This window comes from Chionomys nivalis, chromosome 6 (genome assembly GCF_950005125.1).
Source record: "Chionomys nivalis chromosome 6, mChiNiv1.1, whole genome shotgun sequence".
Classification (NCBI taxonomy): Eukaryota; Metazoa; Chordata; class Mammalia; order Rodentia; family Cricetidae; genus Chionomys; species Chionomys nivalis.
In genome coordinates this window covers 89,930,481-89,957,649 of record NC_080091.1, presented here as the reverse complement: position 1 = coordinate 89,957,649, position 27,169 = coordinate 89,930,481, and the positions used below count along the sequence as shown (strand labels likewise).

General features: G+C 40.9%; 2 protein-coding genes across 8 annotated transcripts in view; both read left to right on the top strand.

Moving 5' to 3' along the window:
- Pkd2 (polycystin 2, transient receptor potential cation channel) overlaps positions 1–9,284 on the top strand; it is a 39,293-nt gene extending 30,009 nt beyond the window's left edge. The window contains exons 10-15 of the mRNA XM_057771471.1: positions 1,624–1,722; positions 4,481–4,602; positions 4,831–4,948; positions 5,199–5,362; positions 7,039–7,186; positions 7,694–9,284. Of these exons, the coding sequence (XP_057627454.1) occupies positions 1,624–1,722; positions 4,481–4,602; positions 4,831–4,948; positions 5,199–5,362; positions 7,039–7,186; positions 7,694–7,930 (888 nt within the window). The 3' untranslated portion in view covers positions 7,931–9,284. The remainder of the gene's footprint in view (positions 1–1,623; positions 1,723–4,480; positions 4,603–4,830; positions 4,949–5,198; positions 5,363–7,038; positions 7,187–7,693) is intronic.
- A 3,507-nt stretch (positions 9,285–12,791) lies between these two features.
- The window catches only part of LOC130875474 (THO complex subunit 2), a 31,497-nt gene continuing 17,119 nt past the window's right edge, over positions 12,792–27,169 (top strand). For all 7 annotated transcript variants that reach the window (XM_057771332.1, XM_057771334.1, XM_057771333.1 and 4 more), the window contains exons 1-2: positions 12,792–12,981; positions 21,168–26,487. In XM_057771332.1, the coding sequence (XP_057627315.1) occupies positions 21,395–26,161 (4,767 nt within the window). In that variant the 5' untranslated portion in view covers positions 12,792–12,981; positions 21,168–21,394 and the 3' untranslated portion in view covers positions 26,162–26,487. The remainder of the gene's footprint in view (positions 12,982–21,167; positions 26,488–27,169) is intronic.

The following is a 27,169-nucleotide window of genomic DNA, read 5'->3' as shown; positions in this document are numbered from 1 at the left end:
GTGCCCCAGGGCTGGGAGGCGGGTGTTGACAAGCAGGTTCCTGGATCTTGTTATCAGCCAACCTAACCAATAAGTGAGCTTTATGTTCCTAAGAGCTCCTGCCTGAAGACAGTAAGATGGAGACAATAGAGAGGACACTCGCTCAGGCCTTTGCGTGTGCACTTATTGATGCTCACATCCACACAGGCGTACATGCACCACAATGCATACACACAGGCCAGACGACGTATGTGGGTCTTGCCCTGTTTGCTGAAGAACCTTGGCGATTCAACTGCCCTGTATTCCTGGTTCTTGTCTCTTGTCAGGGAAGAGGTACAAGTGAAGAACTGCTCGGAAGTTTATTACAGAGGGCACGTATCCATTTGAAGAGTGAGTGCAGGTTTCCTGAGAGAGTCCTATATTATAGTCTTTCCTTCCTGGGTTTTATATGATTCTGGGACTTGCGATTCCAGGTTACAGAGGCCCAAGGTTCAGCTGTCAGGACATGGGGTATCTCATTTCTTTGTTGTGTGAGGGTTCGGCTTGGAAGGTCTGACATGATGGAGTTGTTTGTAACCCAGAGCCCATCTGCCTGTTGTTGAGCCCAGCTGTAGGATAAATAGTGTGAGGTGAACTTTGTGGGGGTTTCTTCATCTTCTGCATTCCTTCCTGGCTATTGTTGCTGGTTGTTTGCTTTTTCCTTTGATCTCTGCTGAGTTCTAGGTAATTCCCCATCTCCTCTCAGTCACACCAAGACGAGAACCTAAGCTTGACAGACTGTGAAGTCTTCACCTTTTCACAGAGATTTCCTTGATCTTTCTACTGGGCCTACTCTGTGCCTATTTGCTGAAGTCATTTCAATTCTTTAAAATATGTTCTGTGATTTTACATGAGTAGATGATAGAATTTGGAAAAAGTTTGAGTAAGTTGATTGTTAAAACTCGAAGAGCTCTTCAAAGTTCTACACAATAACTTAAATGTTTTAAAAATAGAAAACAATAATTCTTCCATCTATACATAAATGCACTAATAGTTTGTAGCTTTTTATTGTCTCTTTGTAAAATATGTCAAAAGGTGTGTTCTAACTTCTGTTATAAAACATTTCGACCAAGCTCAGTATGAGGAGGAATAGGTTTATTTGCCTTACATGCAACAGCCCATCGTGAACACAGACAGTGCAGAGATCAGGGCCGGACCCGAGGTAGGAACTGAATGACTCAGAACTGTGGTGCCTACTGACTTGTTCCCATGGCTTCTTCAGCTCGCTTGCTCATACAGCCCAGGACCACCTATGTGCCCAGGGGCAGTACTGGCCATGGCCCTCTCACACCAATCACCAATCAAGAAACTGCCCTGCCCTCAAGACTCACCTATAGACCAGTCTGAGAGAGCTGATTTTTCAGTTGAGGTCCCCTCTCTGCAAGAGACTCTCTATTGTGTCGAGTTGACAGCAGCTCACCAGCATAGCTTGGTTTTGTAAGTGACTTAGTGGAGAAATACTGCTTCAAAGAGTATGAGAGCAAAACCTAATTAGTAACTGCATGGTTATTCAGTTTTGGTAAAACGGTAAACCAAAAGGGCATGTGTCAGTGTTTAGATTGCTTTCAAAATGTATCTGAGTCTCATTCTTTGTTTTACGTACAGAACATGTTTTTGGCCATCATCAATGATACTTATTCGGAAGTGAAGTCGGATCTGGCCCAGCAGAAAGCGGAAATGGAACTCTCAGACCTTATCAGAAAGGTAGGCCATGCCTAATCCCACAGCTGTTTTCGTACATATATAGGAACATTATTTTAATCAGCTTACCAAATCAATGCTGATTCCCTGAAATTATTTGAAGGGTAGGTCACCTTACTTCAGAAATAATTTAAATGTTTTCTTTGGGAGGCTTGATAGATAGGTTAGGACTTAAATTTTGAGGATCCTTTTATGATCTGAATTTAATTTTAAAATGATTTTTTTTGGTTCTTAGTGCCCCATAGTCCTGAATTCACACTAACTAAAAGGGGTTGGGCCACATACATCTAATTCTGCCCTTCTGTCTCAGTTAGCACTTGAGCTGAGATGGAAGGAAGGCAGACACTCTCCTTTAACTCTGGCCTTTCTGTGTAGAAGACCAAAAGGAAAAGTTCCTAACTCCAGGCCACAGCTTGGGGGGCTGAGTTCTTTGTAATCCTTAACTAGGAGGGAAGGGTAGGGAAGTGCTTTGTTCTTCTCTCTGTGGCTTCCTTTGGCTTAAAACTAAAACTTACATAAAAATAAATAGGTGTATAGACACCCTCCCATCCTAGTAGGGTGGAATCTCTCCTTTACTGTTTTTCTGTTCAAGCCTAAGCCCCGTGGTGTGTGAATTCTGTTTTAAGGGAAAACTTCAGCTTCATAAAGTTCCTTGGACAGAACTTAAGTGCCTGTTGTCTTGAGTGTTCCACTACAGTTGATGGCGTTTTGCTATTTTTGAGTGTGAGCAAGAGCACTCCACACAGCAGACTTCTGACATTCAGAAAGTTCCGTTACGGCATGGTTACATAACGTCAGGCCCTCAACCACAAGGGCTCAAATTTGTTTTCTTGCAAAATATTGTGGGACATGGTGTAGAGTACAGACTCTCCTGTTAGCTGTTGAGTCTACAGATGCCCACCTAAGTAACAGGTGTGATCCTTTATCTGTTCTGATGGCCGCGGGGCAGCTCTGCTTCAGTTCACGTACGCAAAACATGCGGCCTCGCCTTCTTGCCTCTCTGACAAATCCATGTTTTCTATAGGAAATGAGAAGGGAGCTGCAGAGGTGGCTAGGTGGTTAAGAGCACTTGCTGCTTTATCAGAGGATTGGCGTTTGGCTCCTGTCACCCTCATGGAAGCTCAAAACTGGCTGTAGTTCCAGTTCAGGGATTTTGACACTCTCTTCTCACCTCTGTGAGCACCCACAGGCACATGTGCTACATACACCTGTGCATGCACACACATAAAAATATTTTGTAAAAGACCTGACTGAGAAAGAGAGAGACGTGGTTGCTAGAAGTATTAGCTTACTGTGGGAAGGTAGTCTCAGATGCCGATTGAAGGATCCGGGTAAACAGCTAAAACAATTTAGCGAAGATCTGTTTATCACAAAAGAAATAATATACAATTTAATGAAAACGTGTTAGAGGAAATGACATGCAAATAAATGTCATGTTAAAGTAACTCTTAGGAGGGTGTCTTAGTAACTTTCTAGTGCAGTGAGGAGATAGCACGGCCAAGGCAACTTGTCAGAAAAGCATTTATAGGGGCTTGCCTAGAGTTTCAGAGGCTGAGTCCATGGTCATCAGTGGGAGCATAGCATCAGGCAAGGAGGCCTGGAACTGGAGCAGGAGATGGGAGTTTATGTCTTATCTGTGTGCTGCAGGCAGAAAGGAGAGAGAGAGAGAGGAGAGAGAGAGAGAGAGAGAGAGAGAGAGAGAGAGAGAGAGAGAGAGAGAGAGAGGGAGACTGGGAATGGTATGAGCATTTGAAACCTCAAAGCCTACCCACCTCCAGGGCCACACCCAATTCTTTCACCAACTGTGGACCAAGCGTTTAAAGATGTGATATGGTGAGAGCCGCTATTCAAACAGAGAGATGTTTTTCAGTAATAAATGAGAAAAAGAAAAAATGCTAGGAACTGATCTGTTTGTAGAGAGGGTGTGACAATTCACCAACAGAGCAAGTGTGTTCAGCCCACATTTTTGTTGTGAATCCTGGATACGTTTACAAAGACGTTAAAGACTTGTTTTCCGAGCTCATAATAGTATGTTTCCTTTCATTCAGTAAATATTGGACTTGGTTTTATGTTTCTATAAATATAAAACTGAATATAGAATTATAAATGTATAATTAATAAAGGTCATAAAACAATTTTGTTCTTGATTTTTCAATCACTTTACACAATTCAGCCTTATAGCCCTGCTTATCATACAAAACTGTGTCTCTCTGCTTCCCTTCTGCAGTACTGGGATGGCCTCAGGACTCACACATGACAGTCAATCCTTGATCAGTGGGATATTTCCTTAGCCCTGCCTCCAGTTTCTTGAACACCCTCAGGCTTATTTCACTGACTTAAAAGTTGTTTTTACCTCTAAGAAAATTCTTCGCTATTGTATGAGAAATGAACAATCCATAGCTTCTCTACAATCCCTTATATTCTGGGGAGCAAACAGCTATACAATTCAAGGTGGTTTACATTTGAAGTATATTTAACTTTATATTTCAAGTGTCAATTTTATTTCATTGTAAACATACACATACATATACATACACACATATATAAAGAGGAAATCTTTAGTTCCTCATTTATTGAAAGATGCTGAATTTTCTGCAAGTTTTATAGAAAACTGAGATTACATTTGTTATTCATTCACCAACAGATTTTTCTTGAATTACCATATTCTACCTAGTGCTGAACTTTCAATAGTTTCACTGTAACTGACAAAATTCAAAGGGAAAATAAACAAAATCATGTCTTCTTTTTTTCTTTTCAATAGGGCTACCAGAAAGCACTGGTCAAACTAAAACTTAAAAGAAACACTGTAGACGACATCTCAGAGAGTCTCCGGCAAGGTGGGGGCAAGTTAAACTTTGATGAGCTTCGGCAGGACCTGAAAGGGTGAGGGCTGCACCGTAGAACCTGGGAGCGCCTACTGTACATGTTAATTCGCTGACGAGAGGTTGTTTCTGCTCCAAGTACTGGTAGAGAAATGTTTTTCATTTGGGGAAGCAGGTATCTCTTTCTGGAGCATGCTGTATATCTCCCTTCCTCCTGCATTCCGATGTTTCGATGTTCGGGCTGGACCAAAGACTGAATAATTCACCTCAACCCTCTCAATGCTTTCAGGAAAGGCCATACTGATGCAGAAATTGAGGCCATATTCACTAAATATGACCAGGATGGCGATCAGGAGCTGACGGAACGTGAGCATCAACAGATGAGAGACGACTTGGAGAAAGAGAGGGTGAGCACTTGAGGGGATGCCTGGACTCAGTAGCCCCATATTCTAGTATTCTCTCCTCATCCTCTCTCCTCACACCCCCAACCTACACACTGATAGTCTGCTTATTCCCTTGTTCATCCCTGTTTTAAAATGTCAGTCCATGAAATAAAAGCTAGGAAACCGATCTGGAGCACACTAGTTTTCCTGTTGGTAAAATTTTTTGCGAGGTCTTGGTATGTTGGCCCCTACTGGAAGACTCCATATTCTTCAGGAGGACCTGGACTTAGAACACAGCTCTTTGCCACGTCCCATGAGCAGCAGAAGTTTCCCTAGAAGCCTGGATGACTCGGAGGAGGAGGATGATGAAGACAGTGGGCATAGCTCCAGGAGGAGGGGCAGCATCTCCAGCGGGGTTTCCTATGAAGAGTTCCAGGTGTAAGTACAAAGGTTTCCCCAGTTTCTGTTGACCAGGGTCAAAGTGAGATGACACGGCTCTCATGGTGTTAAACATTTAATTCTTTTCATGTCTAATATCATTTCTTTAAAATAGGTTTTAAGAGTATTTTTATAATAGATCTGCATTATAAGAAATTAGGGAAGCAGAGAAAAACATTAATATCTTCTTTGTTCCTTCCAACCAAAATATCTTAACAAATTTTAGAGTCCATGTCTCCTTTTACATATATGTGTCAGTGTTTTTAAACGTCTTACGGCCTAACACAGGGTCTGTCCTTGAGGAGATTAGACAGCTGTCAGTTCCTGCCTTCTATTTCCCTGTTGACTTTATGCTTGTTTACTTCTATTTGCTTTAGAGAGTGAGGTAATCACATCTCTATTAGTCAATTATTCATTTCTCCCTTTAATTCTAGAAAGTTCTACTCAGTGTTACATGAGGCTGCTAGGCGCATGCATGTTCATAACAAGAAGTCTCGATACTCCAGGTCCCCTTTCACATGTCTTTACCCTAGGTGAGATGTTTTGCTTTCCTCATGAGAGCGTAACTCAGGGACATTCTTCGTACATTGTGAACCCTTACTTTTGTTTTCAGTTTTTCTTTGTTTTTATCTTTCCTTCCTTCACTGTGTGTCTAGATGTGTAGCTACTTCATCCTACTTGCAATTTCCCGAGTGTCTTCAATTTGCAATGTTCCTTGTCAAACCTAGGGAAAGTATTATTTGAAGAAGGTGCAGTATTCTAGCATTTTAGATGTCATATATTCTCACTTCTCTTCAGCTGCCTTTTTGATAAGTGGTTTTCATTTGTCATATGTTCGTAAGAAAATTTCCAGACCTTCAGAAGGATTGAGTTTTTAAAAATAATTTTCAATAGCTAATTCTTTTTCTTTCTTTTTTTCCCCCCTGAGACAGTGTTTCTCTTTATGGTAGCCTTGGCTGTCCTGGAACTCATTCTGTAGACCAGGCTCGCTTTGAACTCACAGAGATTGGCCTGCCTCTGACTCCCAAGTGCTGGGATTAAAGGCATGCGCCACCACCACCTGGTCCTTGTTAGTATTCTTATCATTGGAGAAGTTGTCTTCAGGGGCTACAGTTAGTGGCTGAATCACAAGGAGAAGGGCCAAGGAGGGAGAATTCAAACTGTTGCCATTTGACATATTTTAAGGCATTTAAATATTTGTATTCAAAATAATGAGATGTTAAAGGAGCACTGTTTTCTAACAGTTCTGTTTGCTTATAATTCTTTCTCAGGAGACATGATGCAGCGCAATTTCTGGTGTCACCTTAGACACCTACTGTCTAGGTGAATTATGATTTATTTACATAATCTCCCACTAGTTGTTTACCATAGCCACTGTTCAATGCTGTATGTGAATACATTTGTAACACAAAATTACATATATGAAACTTCCTTTAGAATTTTTCCGAAAAATGGTACTTGTGAATAAAGGCTTTTAAAGCTTCAGACACAATTTTATTGGCAGGAAGAATGGAGGTTATCATTCCCACAAGCAGCCCGAAACTTTTGTCTTTAAGTCTTGCAAACACTTAGAAAGTATTTCGTGCTGTCACGTTAACTTGGCGTTTCTGTGAATGAGTCCTGTGGGCTGAAGGACATGGAGATGTGACTTCTGTGCTCGCTGTCGCCCCCTGCAGGCTGGTGAGACGCGTGGACCGCATGGAGCACTCCATAGGCAGCATCGTGTCCAAGATAGATGCTGTGATTGTCAAGCTTGAGATCATGGAGCGGGCGAAGCTCAAGAGGCGAGAGGTGCTAGGGAGGCTGCTGGATGGAGTGACTGAGGTGAGCAGTCATGAGCGTAAGACGCTGACTGGAGGACTCGGTCTTTATTGATAGGAATGGACACACGCGACACTTTTCACTTGGAAATATTGAAGAGGAGGAAAAACTAAAGTTTGCGTTTACATCATTCACAAATACTGTTTTCTATCCACTTTTGTTTTCAGGTTTTTCCCCCTTAAGCAGAAACATTCTTTAGTTCTGTAGAGCACAAAGGTAATCCTCCCATTTTGTAACTCTTAACCCGATTCCTATCATCCTCCTCATATAACCTTAGATCAAACAATCTGGAGGCATGGCTCTTGATACCCGTTTGAGAGTGCTCCCATTAGTGGAGCAAACAATCAAGTGAACAGTAGTCCACCATCTCTCAGAACTGTTATTGCGTACTGTCTCCACCTCCAGACTTACATAACTGCACTATATTTTACATAAAACTCAGTTGCATTGTGGAATAATTTAACAAATAGCATGCCCAGGTTTCTGCTGTTTCTTTAATTTCTTTGTTAGGATGAGAGACTGGGTCGTGACAGCGAGGTCCACAGGGAACAGATGGAGCGCCTGGTGCGGGAAGAGTTGGAGCGCTGGGAATCAGATGATGCGGCGTCGCAGACAGGTCATGGTCTGGGCACACAAGTGGGACTCAATGGTCAGCCGCACCCCAGAAGCTCCCGGCCTCCTTCCTCCCAGTCTGCAGAGGGCCTAGAAGGCGGAGGTGGAAATGGAAGTGCCAATGTTCACGTGTAATAATCCGCGAGTGTTTGCGTGTGTGTTCCTCAGACACGAAGAGGTGATGTCCAGTATGGTAATGTTAATTACAATATTTATATGCCTGGCTACATGAGGATGCTGGTCTTTGTGACCAATTGTTATAATTGTCTGCACTTTAATTTATTTTACGTAAACTTTACCCATGGTTCAAGGAGGATTGTTTTACTTTTTCTCATGTGAGAAATCTAGATGTAAATATTGAGTTCAGGAAACAAAAAAAATTTGAAAAGTATGCCCAGTAGCTGCCCTGTCCAAGTCTTCAGGTGACAATGAAGAAGCCTTTAAAAGTTGTTCTGAGTTCATGTCCAGTCCCTGCATTCGGCAGTGGCAGTCCTGCACAATGCCTTAGGGAAAACCAGGCTTTTTTCCCCACTGAGACATAACTTGAGAAATTACTGCAAGCTTCCTTCTAAGAAAGGAGTCTTATTTCACCAACCTTTCTCGGGTGAACTTTTCTCACAGACAGAGTAGGAAAGAAGTCCCAAGCAGAGTACGCACATGGAGCCATTGCTGAAATGTGTATCAATAGTTGGGAGAGATATTAAGTGCTGTGCCTTTTTTGCTATTATATTCCCAGTTTGTGGGACTAAGCATATCACTTATTTTTTGTATTATTTAACTTTTGTTGGACACTTGGTAAGAAAAGCCGAAAGGATAAATTATAGGTTAAAAGGTAGGAGAATTGGAAAGAGTCCTAATCTGTCACTAAACTTGACTTTTCAATTCTTTGTTAGCATAGGAATTTCTCCTGTTTGTTTCATTGCACCTGAATCTAATATTAAGATAACTAATGAGTAAGACAAACTTACTGAATATTTTATTTTCGTATGCAGTGAAAGTTTTAATCCAGTAAATATGTACATATGAAGCAGTACTTTAAGGAAGTTTAAAAATGCATAAAAGCTTTATAAAAGTAAAGGTTTGGCTTATGTTTTATCTAAAATATAGTTCTCAAATATTCTTCATTTTATATTTCAGAATGAAAACATACAATGTAAATTTAGTTCAGTTTCATGTAAGGGGCCTCTAATATTAAGGGGTTTTCCATTTTTAGAAGGGATCAGCTAAATGTTGCAATATCAGCAATGGTTTCATTAGGCAAGGGTCTCTCTAAATTGATGGGAAAAATCTATTTCTCAATATATGTTGCTGTTGTTGGTGTTAAAGACTGGGTTTCACTGTCTAATCCTGGCTGGCCTCAGACGCACAGTGATACATCTGCTCTCTGCCTCCTGCATGCTGGGATTAAGTACATGTGTAATCACACCAGGCTAAAATGATTGTTTTGAAAAGTGCTGAGTAACCTGGTCTTTTTTTTTTTTTTTTTTTTTTTTTTTTTTTGGTTTTTCGAGACAGGGTTTCTCTGTGGTTTTGGAGCCTGTCCTGGAACTAGCTCTTGTAGACCAGGCTGGTCTCGAACTCACAGAGATCCGCCTGCCTCTGCCTCCCAAGTGCTGGGATTAAAGGCATGCACAACCACCGCCCAGCTTTTTTTTTTTTTGGCTGGTCTTTTGAGAGCCAAGGACAAAAGCCATGCTGGTCGGCATTCAGCAGATAGAGACCAGGTAGAAGACAGCTCCGGACTTGAGTGCTGTTCTTGAAATAAATTCTCCAGCACTCATTTAGTTTATCAGACCTGAAACAAACTGCCGAGCAGACAGACCTTTCTAGAAGCTTCTACAGAAGCAAAGCTTGTTGAATTTCCTTAATTCTGATGACTCCCTGTCTATTGTATTCTCTTTTAAATATGCTATGCTAATGTTTTTTCCCTGGGTATTGAAGTTTGCAGTCCAGGGGTATATTGTATGTATGTATTTACATATGTGTATCATGTTGTTACATGTAAACAAACTTCAACTTGAAGTGCATTCATTATGTGGTATCCATGTGCCTCGACCACGTGCCATATATCTGTTATGGTCACTGGAACATCTTTTTATGATGCTTGTTATTATACTGTTTCTCATTTAACTTGTAAAATTTTGCAGAACTCTTTTTTTCTCTTTTCACATATACATTTATATATTTTTCTATTTTGGTCCTGGGAAGTTCAGTCCCAATCTCTTTTCTCTTGTATTCCCCTCTGTAATAGGTATAGTTAAGATATATATTCAAGGTTCTTCTGACAATCAAGAATTTCCTAACTGTAATAGTTTGTACATTACTTAATAAAGACTTGACATGGTACCAAGGTATAAAAAAAGTGTCTGCTTCCTTATAAGAAAGAGTTGCCTTTTATTGTGGCATAGACCCTGGAAAAGTACCTTCTTCTCTGCGTCCAGTAAGGACACAAGTAACACGTTTCTATGCTTTTTACACTAAATATACATTTATAGACTAGCAGCAAACCACCACACAGTCTTTTATCTTTTTCCTCACAGAAGTATAATCCAGGACAAAGACTTCAGGACAGGAGGACATTTGGGACACACAGGTCATAGGAATGTCAGAGTGTGAGAGACAGAGCAGGGAAATGTCAGTAGAGGGTGTGTTAGTGCACTGTTAATGTTACTGGCTGCTGGAACTCTGAGAAGCAGCGTGCCATGCACAATTCAGATTCACTCCACCCTCCGAGAATGGCTGTAATTCTCGTGTACTAGTAGTAAACAAAGCAACCCTTCACGAGTTCTGGGTAAAGAAAAGCGTGTAGACCTGCTAGCTGACACTCACTAGGCACATTCCAGAGATATGCCACAGAGGGCTTGCCTATATCATGTACTAGGTATACCATGCGTGGTTCAGTCCCACGGGCTCTTGTTCCCCTAGATACAATGGAAACAATGAGGGGACTTGTTTCACATGACTTTCTCAATTGCCCATATAGTGGAGGAGAAAATAGCACTTATCTTTTGCTGTGCTAGGATGGATATCATGACCAAGGCAACTTATAGAGTTTATTGTGGCTTACAGAGGATGAGCCCATGACCATCAGGGTGGGGAGTGTGGCAGCAGGCAGGTAGGCATGGCACTGGAGCACTAGTTCACAACTTACATCTGGTTAATAAATATTAGGCAGAGAGGTCTCAATGGGAATGGTGTGTGCTACTGGAACCTCAGTGACCACCCCGCAGTGACATAAGGTAACACCTTCTAATACTTAGCAAATAGTTCCACCAAATGGGGACCATATACAAGAGACCATGCACGGCCAATACTGCTCAAGAATCTACCGCTTGACCTAGCTCCACTCCTCATATGGCTAGAGGACCTGACATTGTTCTTGCTCAGTAATATCCACTGCTTGTCTAGTCACAATAGCTAATAAATGGAAACAACCTAAATGCCCTTCGACTGATGGATCGGTAATACAAATGTGTATATACACAATGGGATAATATTCAGCTTTAAAGAAAAACAAAGTCATGAAATTTGCAGGTAAGTATAGTTCTCACCAAGCTGAAGACATTAAATGGTTGCTGGAGGAAGGGAAGGAAGTAATCCCCCACCCAAGCTCATGCATGCTGGGAGATTTAATTAAATGCAGTAGGCCATAGAGACAAGAGACATGAGAGTCAGAGGGGCACTTAGAAGAGGGCAAGGAAGGGGAGGAGAATAAAAGAGGGTAATGAGGGAGCCGATGACTAAAGAACATTATGTATGTGTATGAAATTACAAAATAATCAATTTTTAAAAATAAGATTTTTGAGTGGCATTTTCCTGAAGAAGTGATTTAACCTTTAAAAAAGAAGTGCTCAGTTTATTTCACAGTGGAGAATGGCATCTAAATTAAAAACAACTGCCAAGGGAGTGACCATGCCACTTACACAGTACCTACTGGTGTGTGCATGGCAATGTGTTACCTCCTGGTGATGGCGGGTTAAAAAAGTAGGTCCCCGTCTGTGCAGAGCCTACTATTGAGACAAAAAAAATGAAAACAAAAAACCTTACTAATGCTCAGGAGAAAAGATGCATATCTTACTTGATTTTATACATTATTGTCTGGTTTATGACAAAGTGGTTGGATATACATACACACATATGAACCATTATATATATGTACACTAAGCAGATAGCAATAGAAATGGTAATTTTCAGAGATAATTTTAAAAAGGAGTTCAAATCTTAATGTGTTTAAAACTTAAAACTTAATGTCTTTTTACATTAAAAAGACTTTTTTTTTTTTTGGTTTTTCAAGACAGGGTTTCTCTGTGGCTTTGGTTCCTGTCCTGGAACTAGCTCTTGTAGACCCGGATGGTCTCGAACTCACAGAGATCCGCCTGCCTCTGCCTCCCGAGTGCTGGGATTAAAGGCGTGCGCCACCACCGCCCGGCTATTAAAAAGACTTTTAATCTAAAGAAAAAGACGTAGCTCTCACTCTTCATCAAAGAACCTTTTCATGGCTGATGGAGATCATGACAGAAAACCACTAGTCAATAGCCCAGTTCCCCCAGTATAACCTGCAGTAGTTTTGTAAAATATGTCCATGTTTCTGTAATGAAGTATGCGTCCGAGTTCGGTCGGGAGCAAATGTTGACAGCAGTGTCTACGCTGAACAACCACTTTCGTCGTGCCTCCCCAGCTCGTGGCCTGTGTCGTAGCTTGGACTCGCAGAAAGTCCAGACTTGCAGAAACTTGCCAACTTGCAGAAAGAAACTGACTGCTCCCTTAACACACCACCAGGTATCGTCCGTCAGAAAGTTCTCTGGATCCTTTGAGTTTAGCATTCTCCTTCATGAAACGGTGAGGGACCACACAGCTACCCCAGCGACCCTAGCGTCCTCGGACGCCCCAGCTCAGCCGCCGCTTAACCGTGGTCCGGCCGCGCATGCGCCCAGGGCACGCGAGGGAAACCGCTGTCGCTCGGCAGTGACGTCATCCAGGTGCCGGGCAGCTCCGGCCCGGCTTCCCGCGAGCGTCGCTCCGTGGTGCGGGCCGCGTCTGGTTGGGTCTCCGTCGAGCCGACTGTGGTGGACGCCGGGAGGCGAAGGCCGTTCCCGAGCTGCGGCCTCGAGGCGGTTCCCGGTGGCTGGGGCAGCAGGGCGCGGGCCCGACGCGGCCGCGACCGACGACGTGGGCCGGGCGAGGAGGTGAGTTCGGCCGGCGGGCGGGCGGGCGGGCGGGCGGGCGGGCGGGCCAGGCGTGGGCAGCGGCCTCCATCCCGCTCGGCCTGGACGTCCACCCTCCGCGAAGCGCTTAGCCGCGGACCGGGCCGTCGCGAAACACGCAGGGAGAAGCCGCGGACTCCAAGTCTTTCCCGGACGAACAGAGGCCATTAGCTCTGGTGTCCTCAGGCGCTCCCTGAGCCTGGGCGTTTGGTGGCTCCTGTTGGCATCACTCAGTACAAAATGCCCACCTGACGGGCAGTAGGCGGGGTCTGACAGTGAACTTCGGAGAGTTAAACTGGGGCCCAGGTTCAGTAAAATCAGGAAACGGGAGCGAAAGGGGTGAAGAGATTGAAAACATTACCGGGAATGGTTTCAGTATTTCTCTCACTGTTGTATTAAGTACGTTTCTGCACTATTCTGAGGCTGCAGAAATGCTGGCAACCCGGGTGGCAGCGATTAGTTTAGATTCAAGGAAAGGACGGGGTACCAGGCTTTTAGGAGTGTGTATCGCGGTCTCTGGGTTTGCATTGACCCTCAGACATTTTAGCACCTGTAGTAGCTCTTTTCAAGATCACATTTGCAGACTATCAGCTGTGTTAAATTAACACTGAGCCTTGTTGTTAATTCTTCGCCCAGTGAAAGAAACGTAGCCAAGGTGTTTAGACACGAGCACTGGTTGTTTACAGTACTGAAAATACTCAGTGTGTGCTTTTAACAAACGGTAAGGTCTGTTTTCTTGGTATGCCCAAACATTTGGCAGAAATTATTCTTTTGGATGCTTTTCAAAAAAGTCTTAAAGACTCATACAAGTACACACATGCTTCATTTACTCTTAACAGTTATTTTGATACCAGCAAGCTCTGTAGTTCCAAGAGTTCTTAACACACGGGAGACGACTCTTTTAGGGTCAAACCTCCCTTTGACAGGAGTCACCCAAGACCGCCAGAAAACACAGATATTTACATTACGATTAGTAACAGTAGCAAAATTACTGTTATGAAGTAGCAATGCAAATAATTTTATGCTTGGGGGTCACTACAGCATGAGGAAGGTTGAGAGCCACTGACAGAGAGGTAAAAGAAAACACAAAAATGAAAAGAAAGCACATAACAAAGCATACCAGGACAGTGAGCTGAATGGAAGATTCTGGTATTATGAAAATAAACCATGTAGGCTTGTTGGCTAGGTTTAATTTCCAACACTGCCAATATGGAGGTGTGTGTGTGTGTGTGTCTGTAAAACATACCAGATACCTATATATCAGAACCAGCTGGATGGAAATAAGGAAAATATTAACTTGGCTGATAATTTAAGGGTTTTTTTGTCCTCCTTCCCTTTCTCTCCTCTCACTCAGAATAGATCTAAAACCAGCCATCTAAATCATGGCAAAGAAGTTTTCACCATATTGTTGCTCAAAATTTTAAGACATTTTAGTTGGTGATTTTTCATATTGAGAGATTAGTTTACTTCCTGAATTAACTCCTGACGTTACCCAAATAATTTTCAAGTTAATCATAATGCTGTCACCTTTTATTGAACAAAGTCAGAAAAGAACCTGTATTTCATAAATATACTGTTTGGTAATGAAACTAATCATCTTAAATTGATAATTTCTCATATTGGAAGCTATTTTTTAAATTGTTGTATTTGATTTGTATGAATGTTTTGCTTGTGTGTGTCTATGTGTACCAAGTGTGTGTGTGTGTGTGTGTGTGTGTATATGTATGTACACACCACATGTGGGCTTGGTGCCCATGGAAGTCAAAAGAAGGCATTAGATCCCCTGGCCCTGGAGTTACTAATAGGTGTGAACCACTGTGTAAGTTCTGGGAACTGAATTCCCATCCACTCTGAGACCAGCCTGTGTTGTTAACTACCCTGCCATCTCTCCAGCCCTTGAAGCTAATTTTTAGAATATTACTTGGTAAGTGTGTGACATATGCATGCATGCATTTGCAAATGTGCTCACCCACAAGTTCCTTGCCAGGATCAGAGGTCAGCATCAGGTGTCTCACTTTCCACTTTTTCCTCTTGAGATAGGATCTCCTGTTAACAGTTTAGGCTAGGCTGGCTAGCTAATGAGCATCCTGGGTCTACCTATCTGTTACCCATCTCTGTCTCCCAACCGTGGGGTCACAGATGTGTGCTTCTGATTTTTATTTGGGTTTTGGGGATCCAAATTCAGGCTCTCATGCCTAAGCAGCAAGTATCCACTGAACCATTTTTGAAAACCCAGATTTTACTTTCGGTATTTTGTGTCACAGCACTTTTAGGGAGTTGAATAACCCTTTTACAGGGGTCACCTAAGGCCATCAGAAAACAGATATTTACATCATGATTATAACAGTATCAAAATTATAGTCACGAAGTAGCAACAAAAATGATTTTATGGTTGGGGGGTCACCACAGTATGAGGAACTGTATTAAAGGGTTGCAGCATTAGGAAGGTTGAGAACCACTGCTCTAGGGGATTGATATCTATTATCTCAAACTGGGTCAGCATTACTTTGGTAGGTGTTATACTACTGAATAACATCTAAGGAAAAATATAAAGTGACCCAATAAGTATCAAGTAAATTTAGTTTGTATACTTAATTTAAACCATGAAACAATTATTTTTATAGTCATTAAAAAACAATTCAAGAAAAATTAATTTGTAAAATTAGCTTTATTAGAAAGCTTCATTTAAACATAGTTGTTAACATCTTTTTTTATGAATCTAATTGTTGATATTTTAGAGAAGAAACAAAAGTGGATGAGAAGGCTTAGAATAGCCATGGTTAGAATTGTAATGAGTTCCTCAGTTAAGACATGTAAACATAAATTTCTGTGCCACCCAGTTCTGCAGCTGTTCAGTCCTAAAGAAACACATAGAGGCTTATATTAGTTATAAACTGTTTGGTCTATTATCTCAAGATTATTATTAATAGCTCTTACAACTTTAATTAACCCATAATTCTTGTCTGTGTGTAGCCACATGGCTTTGTACAATTTCTCAGTAAGGCATCCTCATCCTGCTTCCTCTGCATCTGACTGATGTCTGTGTCTCTCTGCCTTTCCTCTTCTCAGAATCTCTTAGTCTCGTCGCCCTGCCTATACTTCCTGCTTGGCTACTGATCAGTCGGTGTTTTGTTAAACTAATATGAGTGACAAATCTTTACAGTGTACCAGAGCATTATCCCATATCAAAGACAGTTTAATATTTTCTATTTTTTATATCCTCATTTTAATTGTTTTGGTAGGCATGTGTTATACATTTTTTTCTCCACTCCCCTTCCCTCTTTCCCTTTCATCGTCCCCCCTCCTCACTGCCCTTCACACCCCAGTTAACTCAGGAGATCTTGTCAGTTTTATTGTATATAGAATTTTAAGATAAAAATTCTGGCTGACAGTGTTTACCATCACCAGGAGGCTTTTATAATTGTCTATAACCATGGTACTGGAGAGATGACCTAACAGTTAAGAACACTTGATCTTGAGGAGGACCTGGGGTCCTCTTCCCAGAACCCACGTAGCAGGATCACACCTACCTGTAAGTCCAGTCTTGATGGATCTGACACCCTATTCTGGCCTCCTTAGGTACCAGGCACACATATGGTATACATTAAGGCAAAACCCATGCACATAAAATAATAATTTTTTAAAAATAAATTTTATGTAATTTTTGTATTTATATTAACATACTATCAAAGCATTTGCTTAACCAGAGTTATAAGCCAGATTTAACCAGAGCTATAATCTCTTAAAAGACATTAGAATAAATGTTTACAAATCTTAACTCTTTTAAAGTGTAGTTTTCTCTAACCAGTCTCAACCTTATGTCGACAGAAAACACAACATAAAATCATTTCCTGTTTCATTTCTTGCAAATTCTATTAAGAGCAAATCTGTGTTCAGAAAGCTAGTTTTAAGTGTAGAGAATCAAATTCTCATATATTAGTTCATCAAAATTTTATCTCTTTAGAAAAACTTAAGTACATTTCTAATTATAGCAAACTAAATTATACATCTATTTCCTTCTGTAAAACATTTTGTGGGGACTGAAGAGATGGCTCAGCAGTTATGAGCACTGGCTTTCCTGCTCTTGTAGAGGTCCTGAGTTCAATTTTCAACAATCACATGGTGTCTCACAATTGTCTATAGTGGGATCCTCCCTCATCTGGTCTGTACAATGCAGACAAAGCATTCATATATAAAATAGATAAACTTTTATACATTCATTTTGTACAACCCTTTTGTGATATGTTCAACTTGTTTTTCATTATTTACCCAAAAGTAGGTTATGTTTATAAGCATTTAATTTTCTTTTAGCCTTAGTTCTTAATTATTTATAAATTTTCTGCCTCCCCACCCCCCCATGATAGGTTTCTCTGCTGACGTAGTAAGCCAGATCAAGCTGAATTGAAAAGGTATAGCAACAGAATTTTTTAAACAAAACAACTCCCAGACAGGTTCTCCATTCCCAGAGACTGAGGCTGGAAAAGCTGCATGTCAGAACTAAAGCAGGGAAATGATATAGGTTGTAGGTGACAGGTAATGATATGTTCGTCACAAGCTGGGTTTGTGCCCAAGTGTGGTCAAAAGCTGAACATTTTAGGTGGGGACTTGGCTGGCTGGCAACTTCAGGGGATGAAGCTGTCTTAGCCACCAAGAATGTTTACCTGGGCAGAGATTGTCTGCGTGGAAGGGGTTGAGAGAGACAGGAATGGGGCTTCTCGCACCATGCAAGAGCCAGCTGGAGGTTCCAACAGAACAGTTCTGTCTTTAATTTACATTTTGAAGCAATGCTTACATTTGGTGAAATTAGACACAGTTATATTTTTTTGTCACCAAAATAATTCACTTTACATCTTTTGCTGTGTTTCTCATTGAAATACAGCTACTTTATTTTTATAGTCTTTGCCATTAAATTGAATGTTCGTTAGATTTTTTTGACTGTCACATTTTAGTAAGGACCTATGAAGAAAGCTATTTAAAACTGATTTTCCTCATACCAACAATTTATGAAAGCTCACTTATTAATAGAAATAATTATTTTCCTGTCATGGAAATTAAGGAGCCAAGAGTGCTTGAATATGTATTTAGCCATTGATATTTCAGTATTTCATCTTAGAGCTGACTTAAATCTTTTATTTCTGTTACTTTTTTCCAGATAGAGCAGTTTTTTTAGCATCTGTTTTTTAAATGGCCTGCTTTGTTCCCCCATCCCTTTCTCTTTTTCCTTGTTATCATGTTCAATATTTATATTCTATGTAGGTCTACCTGAAGTAGCAAACTCCAGTTGACCTTAAATAATAAAGTTATCTTAATAACCAGAGTCAGCAGAAGAAAAATAAAAAGTTCTTTACATGATAACCATACTAACTGTAGTTTAATATCTTAGAGGTGTTCACAAGAAAAAAATTAAGTTGAATATACTTGTCAAATAGAATACTAAATTAGATGATGGAAGCAGAAGAGAATTTTATCAGAAAAAAGGGTAACCTATTATAACAACGTAAATTGAATGATTTTAAAACTTGCAGGAAAAACCCTTTCTGAAAACTGAGATACCTTTGGGAACTGCCACTCAAGGTACACCCAGGAATTCCATGGCCAATTTACTTTAGAAACAGCCTCTTCCTTTTCACTTGCTAAGTCAGCATACACACTCCTAAAAGACCTCTTCATCTGCAAGTGTGCAAGATTAACCTAACCTGTCTACTCTTGCCAGATCTCTACCCACTGGACCTAAGTTGGGTAAGAAAAAGGTTTCCAACATTAGTATCGTGGGACTAAATAGCTTCTCTAGGACCCCTAAGACTAGATTATATAAATACAGTAGCATGAGAGCCACAGTAAGTATGGCTCTCTCCATAAATGTAGAGAGATCGAATAAACTCCAGGATATAGTTCTGCTAAGACCAAAGATAGAGCAATGGAGTTGAGTGTGGAAAGCAGTTCATCATCCTAGTGAAGCCAGGAATTTGCAAGCACAAGGGGGCAAATGGAATTTCTCTCGGAGGCTGAAACCACTGAGGCATGAAGTTTGAGGTCACCGAGTAGGACACATATTTGGTACTGGTGTTTCACACAATGACAGACTCCCACGGAACTTAAGAGTTCCGTTAGAGAAGTGCAGAGGAGAGGTGTATTTGTTTTCATTATGAAATAACAGATAACTACTAAGTATATTAAAACAGCAGTGATCAAGACTTACCAGAGACCTAACAAAAGTATCAGCCATCTGAACTCAACTAAAGAATCTTACCTGAATATGCTTCCAAAGTCCAGTTAAAAGAGGAATAAGTTCCATTTGATGTCAGAACTAAAGCCCCTAGGACCTATGCCCGCTTCCTCCAGCTTCTCCAGGCTTTTAGCATTTTTCCCTAAATGATTTTCCCTTCCCTTTCAGAACAAGTTGAGTTATTCTGAAACATGAAATTTCTCTAACTTCTAGTTTCTGCCTTAAAAGGAGTTTATGTATTAAATCAGGCCTAACTTTACAACCTCACCTTTAAAGAAGTTTATGTATTAAATCAGGCCTACCTTTGCAACCTCACCTTCGTAGACCTGGCTGATTTAGAACTTGAGTTGCCACTATAAAGTTCTTCTGACCAGTCTCCCTATTAGGGTTTCATGAAATATGGACTGTAATCTTGGAGGTTGAGGAAGAGTCCTGGTGAGATATAAATGACTGCTGAGGAGAGTACCACTAGAGATAGCAAGTTCAACACCAGCCAGTATTTTTAGCAATAAACTCACCGGAAACTCCAGTATGATTTGTAGTTCATTTATTACAATTTTACATTAATTGAAAGTAATCTTAATCATTTAGTTGTCCTTGGATTCATTGTGTCTTACTCCTTCAAGCTCTCTTCAACCTTCTGTTGACTCTAGAGCAGTGGTTCTCAACCTTCCTAATACTGTAACCCTTTAATACAGTTCTTCATGTTGTGTGACCCCCAACAACCATGAAATTATTATTATTATTATTATTATTTTGGTTTTTCGAGACAGGGTTTCTCTGTAGCTTTGGAGCCTGTCCTGGAACTAGCTCTTGTAGACCAGGCTGGCCTTGAACTCACAAAGATCCACCTGTCTCTGCCTCCCGAGTGCTGGGATTAAAGGCATGCGCCACCACCACCCAGCAACCATAAAATTATTTTGTTGCTTCTTCATTGCTGTAATTTGGTTATTGTTCTGAATCATAATCTGATGTATGTATCTGATAGGCTATGTGCTATGTGGCCCACAGGCTGATAACCGCTGCTGTGTGTCTACACAGTGTCCGTTCCTCTTTGATAGTCCTCTTTGATAGTTTGGTGAGCGAGATACCTGGGCTACTGTGAGCTCTTCTGCAGGGACAGATTAACTCTAGGCTATCTTTTGTGTTTTCTTGCCTCCTCCTTGGTTCTGTCAGTGTGAAATAAGAGTGTTTGTGGGTTAGATTAGAAATTTTCACACAGGATTTGATTAGCAGACTCAGGCAGATGGGTATTTCTCAACTTCCAAAAGGGAAAAGATGATGAATCAAAGTGATGTTTAAAGCAAGTTGAAGGAAGACACTGTGTTAGAGATGTTTAGAGTTAAGGGAACCAACTGGGAAGGAGATGCACTCGAAGTTACCACCACCAGGTTTGGGGCATCAGAGAAGAATGTCGTAGTGTAGCTGCAAGGGAAAAGATTTTCCTGCAGCCATGGCCAACACTAGAAGTATGACTGAATGAACTACAGAAGTGGGGAAACTCAACTTCAACTTCCCCTAACCCACAGAAATCAAAGAATCCCAAAGTCACCAAATATTCATTCTCAAGATCAGAACCAAGAGGAATGGAAAATCTACCCGGGAAACCCAAAAGGGTCCCCTAGTATCTGTCAGAAGAATCAGCAGATGAAGCACAGGTTCAGCCTGAAATAGATAACAAGGCTTATATGGGATTCTGAAGACAGCTGTAGGGTCTGCTGACTAGCCTTTTGGCGTCAGCTATTTCTCATAAGCCAATATGAATAAGCCAAAATCAGATCATGATACCTAGAAAATTGATGGGGAAAGGAGTTAGGTTGAGAGAAGACCTCGGTAGGTACTCGGTCCTTCACCACCAGCCGCTCCCCTCATGGAGGCATTTGGCTTAGGGAACTTGTGAGCTTTGCCTTTGGACTCTTATTTGACTCTTTCTTTGTTGCAGTGGCCTGCAGTGTGAGTGGCTGAGTCCACAAAGACACCCAGACAGTAGACCGCACCATTGTGCATCCAGCACTCCCAGCTTCCGGTTCCCGAATCAGCAAAAAACTCAACCCTAAAACCCTTTCTTCAGAACACTCATCTCCCAGCATTTGCCGTGAGCGGGGTTCTCCTTTGACCTCGCACAAGTTCATACTACACACCTGGGGCTCTGTTACTACTAAAGAGAAGATGGCGATGACTGCGGCAACTGTAGTGGTTCCTGCTGAGTGGATCAAGAACTGGGAGAAATCTGGGAGAAGCGAATTTTTGCGTTTATGCCGGATTCTCAGTGAAAGTAAAAGCCGCGACACTTTGGCTTGTAGAGATTTCCAACAAGCTCTCTATGAGTTGTCATACCATGTCATTAAAGGAACTTTAAAGCCGGAACAGGCATCCAGTGTTCTCAGTGACATCAGTGAATTTCGTGAAGATATTCCACTTATTCTTGCCGACATATTCTGCATATTAGATATTGAGACGAATTGTTTAGAAGAAAAGAACAAGAGAGATCATTTTACACAGTTGGTATTAGCATGTTTATATTTAGTTTCAGACACAGTTCTAAAGGAACGCTTGGATCCAGAAACATTGGAGTCATTAGGCCTTATCAAACAATCACAGCAGTTCAGTCAGAAGTCAGTTAAAATCAAGACGAAACTCTTTTACAAACAACAGAAGTTCAATTTGTTAAGAGAAGAAAATGAAGGTTATGCCAAGCTTATTGTTGAATTGGGGCAAGATTTATCTGGAAATATTACTAGTGATTTAATCTTAGAAATTCTCAAATCTTTAATAGGTTGCTTTAATCTAGACCCCAATCGAGTTTTGGATATCATATTAGAGGTGTTTGAGTGTAGGCCAGAACACCATGATTTCTTTATATCTTTATTAGAAGCTTACATGAATATGTGTGAACCACAAACATTGTGTCATATTCTTGGATTCAAATTCAAGTTTTACCAGGAACCAAATGGTGAGACTCCATCATCTTTGTATACAGTCGCAGCAGTACTTCTACAGTTTAATCTTATCGATTTGGATGATCTTTATGTACACCTTCTTCCAGCTGATAGTTGCATTGTGAATGAATACAAACGAGAAATTGTGGAAACTAAGCACATTGTCAGAAAACTTACAATGGTTGTATTGCCTTCTGACAAAAGTGATGAACGAGAGAAAGAAAAGAAAAAAGATGATAAAGTAGAAAAGGCACCCGACAATCAAAAACTTGGTTTGTTGGAAGCCTTGTTAGTTATTGGTGATTGGCAGCATGCACAGAGTATTATGGATCGAATGCCTCCATACTATGCAGCGTCACATAAAGTAATAGCCCTTGCTATCTGCAATCTTATACACATAACTATTGAGCCTCTTTACCGAAGAGTTGGTGTTCCTAAAGGTGCTAAAGGCTCACCTGTCAATTCTTTGCAAAACAAGAAGTCACCAAAGCCAGCAGAGAGCTTTGAAGACTTAAGGAGAGATGTATTCAGTATGTTCTGTTATCTTGGTCCTCACCTTTCTCATGATCCCATCTTATTTGCAAAGGTTGTGCGCATAGGCAAGTCATTTATGAAGGAATTTCAGTCTGATGGGAAGCAAGAAAATAAAGAGAAAATGGAAGTCATCTTTAGTTGTTTGCTTAGCATCACTGACCAGGTACTTCTTCCGTCTCTTTCTTTGATGGATTGCAATGCGTGTATGTCAGAGGAACTATGGGGAATGTTTAAAACATTTCCTTATCAGCATAGATACCGCTTATATGGCCAATGGAAGAATGAGACTTACCATAGTCACCCACTTTTAGTAAAAATCAAAGCTCACACAGTAGACAGAGCCAAGTACATTATGAAGCGTCTAACAAAGGAAAATGTGAAGCCTTCAGGAAGACAGATTGGGAAACTGAGCCACAGCAATCCAACCATTTTGTTTGATTATGTCTTGTCACAAATACAGAAATATGATAACTTAATAACACCTGTGGTAGACTCATTGAAATATCTCACTGCGTTGAATTATGATGTTTTGGCCTATTGTATCATTGAAGCATTAGCTAATCCAGAAAAAGAAAGAATGAAGCACGATGACACAACCATCTCAAGCTGGCTTCAGAGCCTGGCTAGTTTCTGTGGTGCAGTTTTTCGTAAATACCCAATTGATCTTGCTGGTCTTCTTCAGTATGTAGCCAATCAATTAAAGGCAGGCAAAAGTTTTGACCTGCTTATATTGAAAGAAGTGGTACAAAAAATGGCAGGAATAGAAGTTACAGAGGAAATGACAATGGACCAGCTAGAGGCTATGACTGGTGGGGAGCAACTGAAAGCTGAGGGTGGATATTTTGGCCAGATAAGAAACACTAAAAAATCCTCTCAGAGATTGAAGGATGCACTGCTGGACCATGACCTTGCCCTTCCTCTCTGTTTGCTTATGGCCCAGCAGAGGAATGGTGTGATCTTTCAGGAAGGCGGAGAGAAACATTTGAAGCTTGTAGGGAAGCTGTATGACCAGTGTCATGATACTTTGGTACAGTTTGGTGGGTTTTTAGCTTCAAATTTAAGCACAGATGATTACATAAAGAGAGTACCTTCAGTTGATGTACTGTGTAATGAATTTCATACGCCCCATGATGCAGCATTTTTTCTGTCTCGGCCGATGTATGCGCACCATATTTCATCAAAGTATGATGAACTTAAGAAATCAGAAAAGGGTAGTAAACAGCAACATAAAGTTCATAAATATATTACATCATGTGAGATGGTGATGGCTCCTGTCCATGAAGCAGTGGTCTCCTTACACATTTCCAAAGTCTGGGAAGATATCAGCCCTCAATTTTATACCACTTTCTGGTCTCTGACAATGTATGACCTTGCAGTTCCACACACTAGCTATGAACGAGAAGTCAATAAACTTAAGATCCAGATGAAAGCAATAGATGACAATCAAGAAATGCCTCTGAATAAAAAGAAAAAAGAGAAAGAGCGCTGTACTGCCCTTCAAGACAAGCTTCTTGAAGAGGAAAAGAAACAGACGGAGCATGTGCAGCGAGTTCTACAGAGACTGAAATTGGAAAAGGACAACTGGCTCTTAGCAAAATCTACTAAAAATGAGACCATCACAAAGTTTCTCCAGCTGTGTATATTTCCTCGTTGTATTTTTTCAGCAATTGATTCTGTTTACTGTGCGCATTTTGTTGAGTTGGTCCACCAACAGAAGACTCCAAATTTCTCCACACTTCTCTGCTATGATCGAGTTTTCTCTGATATAATTTACATGGTTGCTAGCTTTACTGAAAATGAAGCTAGTCGATATGGTAGATTTCTTTGCTGCATGTTAGAGACAGTGACTAGGTGGCATAGCGACAGATCCACCTATGAGAAGGAATGTGGAAACTATCCAGGATTCCTTACTATATTACGAGCAACTGGATTTGATGGTGGAAATAAAGCGGATCAGTTAGATTATGAAAATTTTCGACATGTTGTACATAAGTGGCATTATAAACTAACCAAGGCATCGGTACATTGCCTTGAAACAGGTGAATATACTCATATCAGAAATATCTTGATTGTGCTCACAAAAATACTGCCATGGTACCCCAAAGTTTTAAATCTGGGACAGGCTTTGGAAAGAAGAGTACATAAAATCTGCCAAGAAGAGAAAGAAAGGAAGCCAGATCTGTATGTACTAGCAATGGTCTACTCTGGGCAGCTGAAAAATAGAAAGTCATACATGATACCTGAAAATGAATTTCATCACAAAGATCCTCCTCCAAGAAATGCTGCTTCAAGTGTACCAAATGGACCTAGTAGCGGGCTGCCGTCTTCCATAGGAAACACGTCTAAGTCAGATGAAAGTAGTACTGAGGAGACTGACAAGTCAAGGGAAAGGTCTCAGTGTGGCCTGAAAGCTGTCACTAAAGCCTCTAGTGCCGTACCAAAAGGGAATTCAAACAATGGAAACAGCGGCTCCAACACCAAGGCTGTTAAGGAAAATGACAAAGAAAAGGGGAAGGAAAAGGAAAAAGAAAAAAAAGAAAAGACCTCAGCTGTTATTCCAGAAGTTAGGGTACTTTGTAAAGACAATAAAGAAAAACCCAAGGAAGAGCAGCCAAATAAAGATGAGAAAATAAGAGAGACCAAGGAAAGAATGCCTAAATCTGACAAAGATAAGGAAAAATTAAAGAAGGAGGAAAAAGCTAAAGATGAGAAGTTCAGGATCACTGTCCCTAACTTAGAGTCAAAGTCTACTCAAGAAAGAGAAAAAGAGAAAGAGCCATCAAGAGAAAGAGATTTAGCAAAGGAAATGAAATCAAAAGAAAATGTTAAAGGAGGAGAAAAAACACCAGTTTCTGGGTCCTTGAAATCACCTGTTTCCCGAACAGATAATGCAGAGCCCGAAAGAGAAAAACGTCGCAAGGTAGATTCCCATCCTTCTCCATCCCATTCGTCCACAATAAAGGACAGTCTCAACAAACTGAAGGAGTCTTCAGCAAAGCTCTACATCAACCATGCTCCACCACTGTTGTGCAAGAGTAAGGAGAGAGAAATGGACAAGAAAGATTTGGACAAGTCAAGGGAAAGATCCAGAGAGAGAGAAAAAAAAGAAGAAAAGGACCGGAAAGAGCGGAAAAGGGATTATTCAAACAGTGACCGGGAAGTGCCTCTAGACTTAGTCAAAAGGCGGAAAGATGAAAATGGAATATTGGGGACTTCAAAGCACAAAAGTGAAAGCCCCTGTGAGTCTCTTTATCCAAATGAGAAAGACAAGGAAAAAAATAAGTCAAAATCCTCAGGCAAAGAAAAGGGTGATTTCTTTAAACCTGAAAAGGTGGATAAAGTATCCAGTGGGAAAAAGGAGTCTGGACATGATAAAGAAAAGGTAGAAAAGAAAGAGAAATGGGACAGTTGTGGAGATAAGGACGAGAAGAAGCATCATAAGTCCTCAGACAAGCACAGATAATGAAGACTTTGAGCCAGTGGGCAGGCCTCCAAGCTGAAGGGCTCCCAGCAGAGGATGCCAGAGCTCTGGGTCACTCTCAAAACTTAAATTACGAGCTCCTGGTGCTGTTCATCTTATGAGAATCTGTGTTACATCAGAAGATGAATATGCATCCCATCCTCTTGAGACATTGCAAAGTCAATGGTTTTCAGAACATTATTTTACCTCCAGGCAGTTTCTTGCAGCAAGATCCCTGTGCGTACATTTTTTTTTTCTTGAAATGACACCATCCAGAAACAGCATTTATGAAATTTTCACCAGCGGATTCTTGGATCACCCTTGGAAAGGTAAGTTCGTTGTTTCCTAGGCTGAATACCTTGTTATAGGGCAGGCTTCATTTGTGTATAATGTTACAACATTGGGATGATTGTTACCTAACAATTTTGGCTTCTTGCAAAAATTTTAATTTCAGTTTGTAGGAAAGCTCTTTCTTATATATGTAAAGCACAACAGCAGTGTTTTCCTTCAATGTGCTCTTAAATATGCCATCACAGTTTACCTTACCAATCCTGCAAGATGGCTCAGTGGGCTAAGGTCCTTGCCACCAAGCCCAAAGACCGAATTGAATTGGATCCCTGGTACCCCAGTGATGGAGGGAGAGAACTTTGGTTCACACAGATTGTTCTCTGACCTATATACACCTTAAATAAATATAATTAAAGTACTGTAGTTTCTTTTGCCCAGAAATTGTCCTGATATGTCGTCTTCATCTTAGAGAACTTGCTTTTTATGCTTCCACTCACAGTCATGGACACTGTGATCTTTATTGGAACATTACTTTTTAAATTTAAAATTGATATTAATTCACCCTTTTGGAGCACACAGTTCAGTGATCTTTAGCACGTTCACCACATTGTGAAATCACCACCATTGTCTAGTCTCACAAGATTTCTCTTGTCTGCAGAAGAAGCCCTAGGTATATTAGCCTCCACTTTCAAATCTACTCTTCCTCAGCCTCTGGAAACTGCT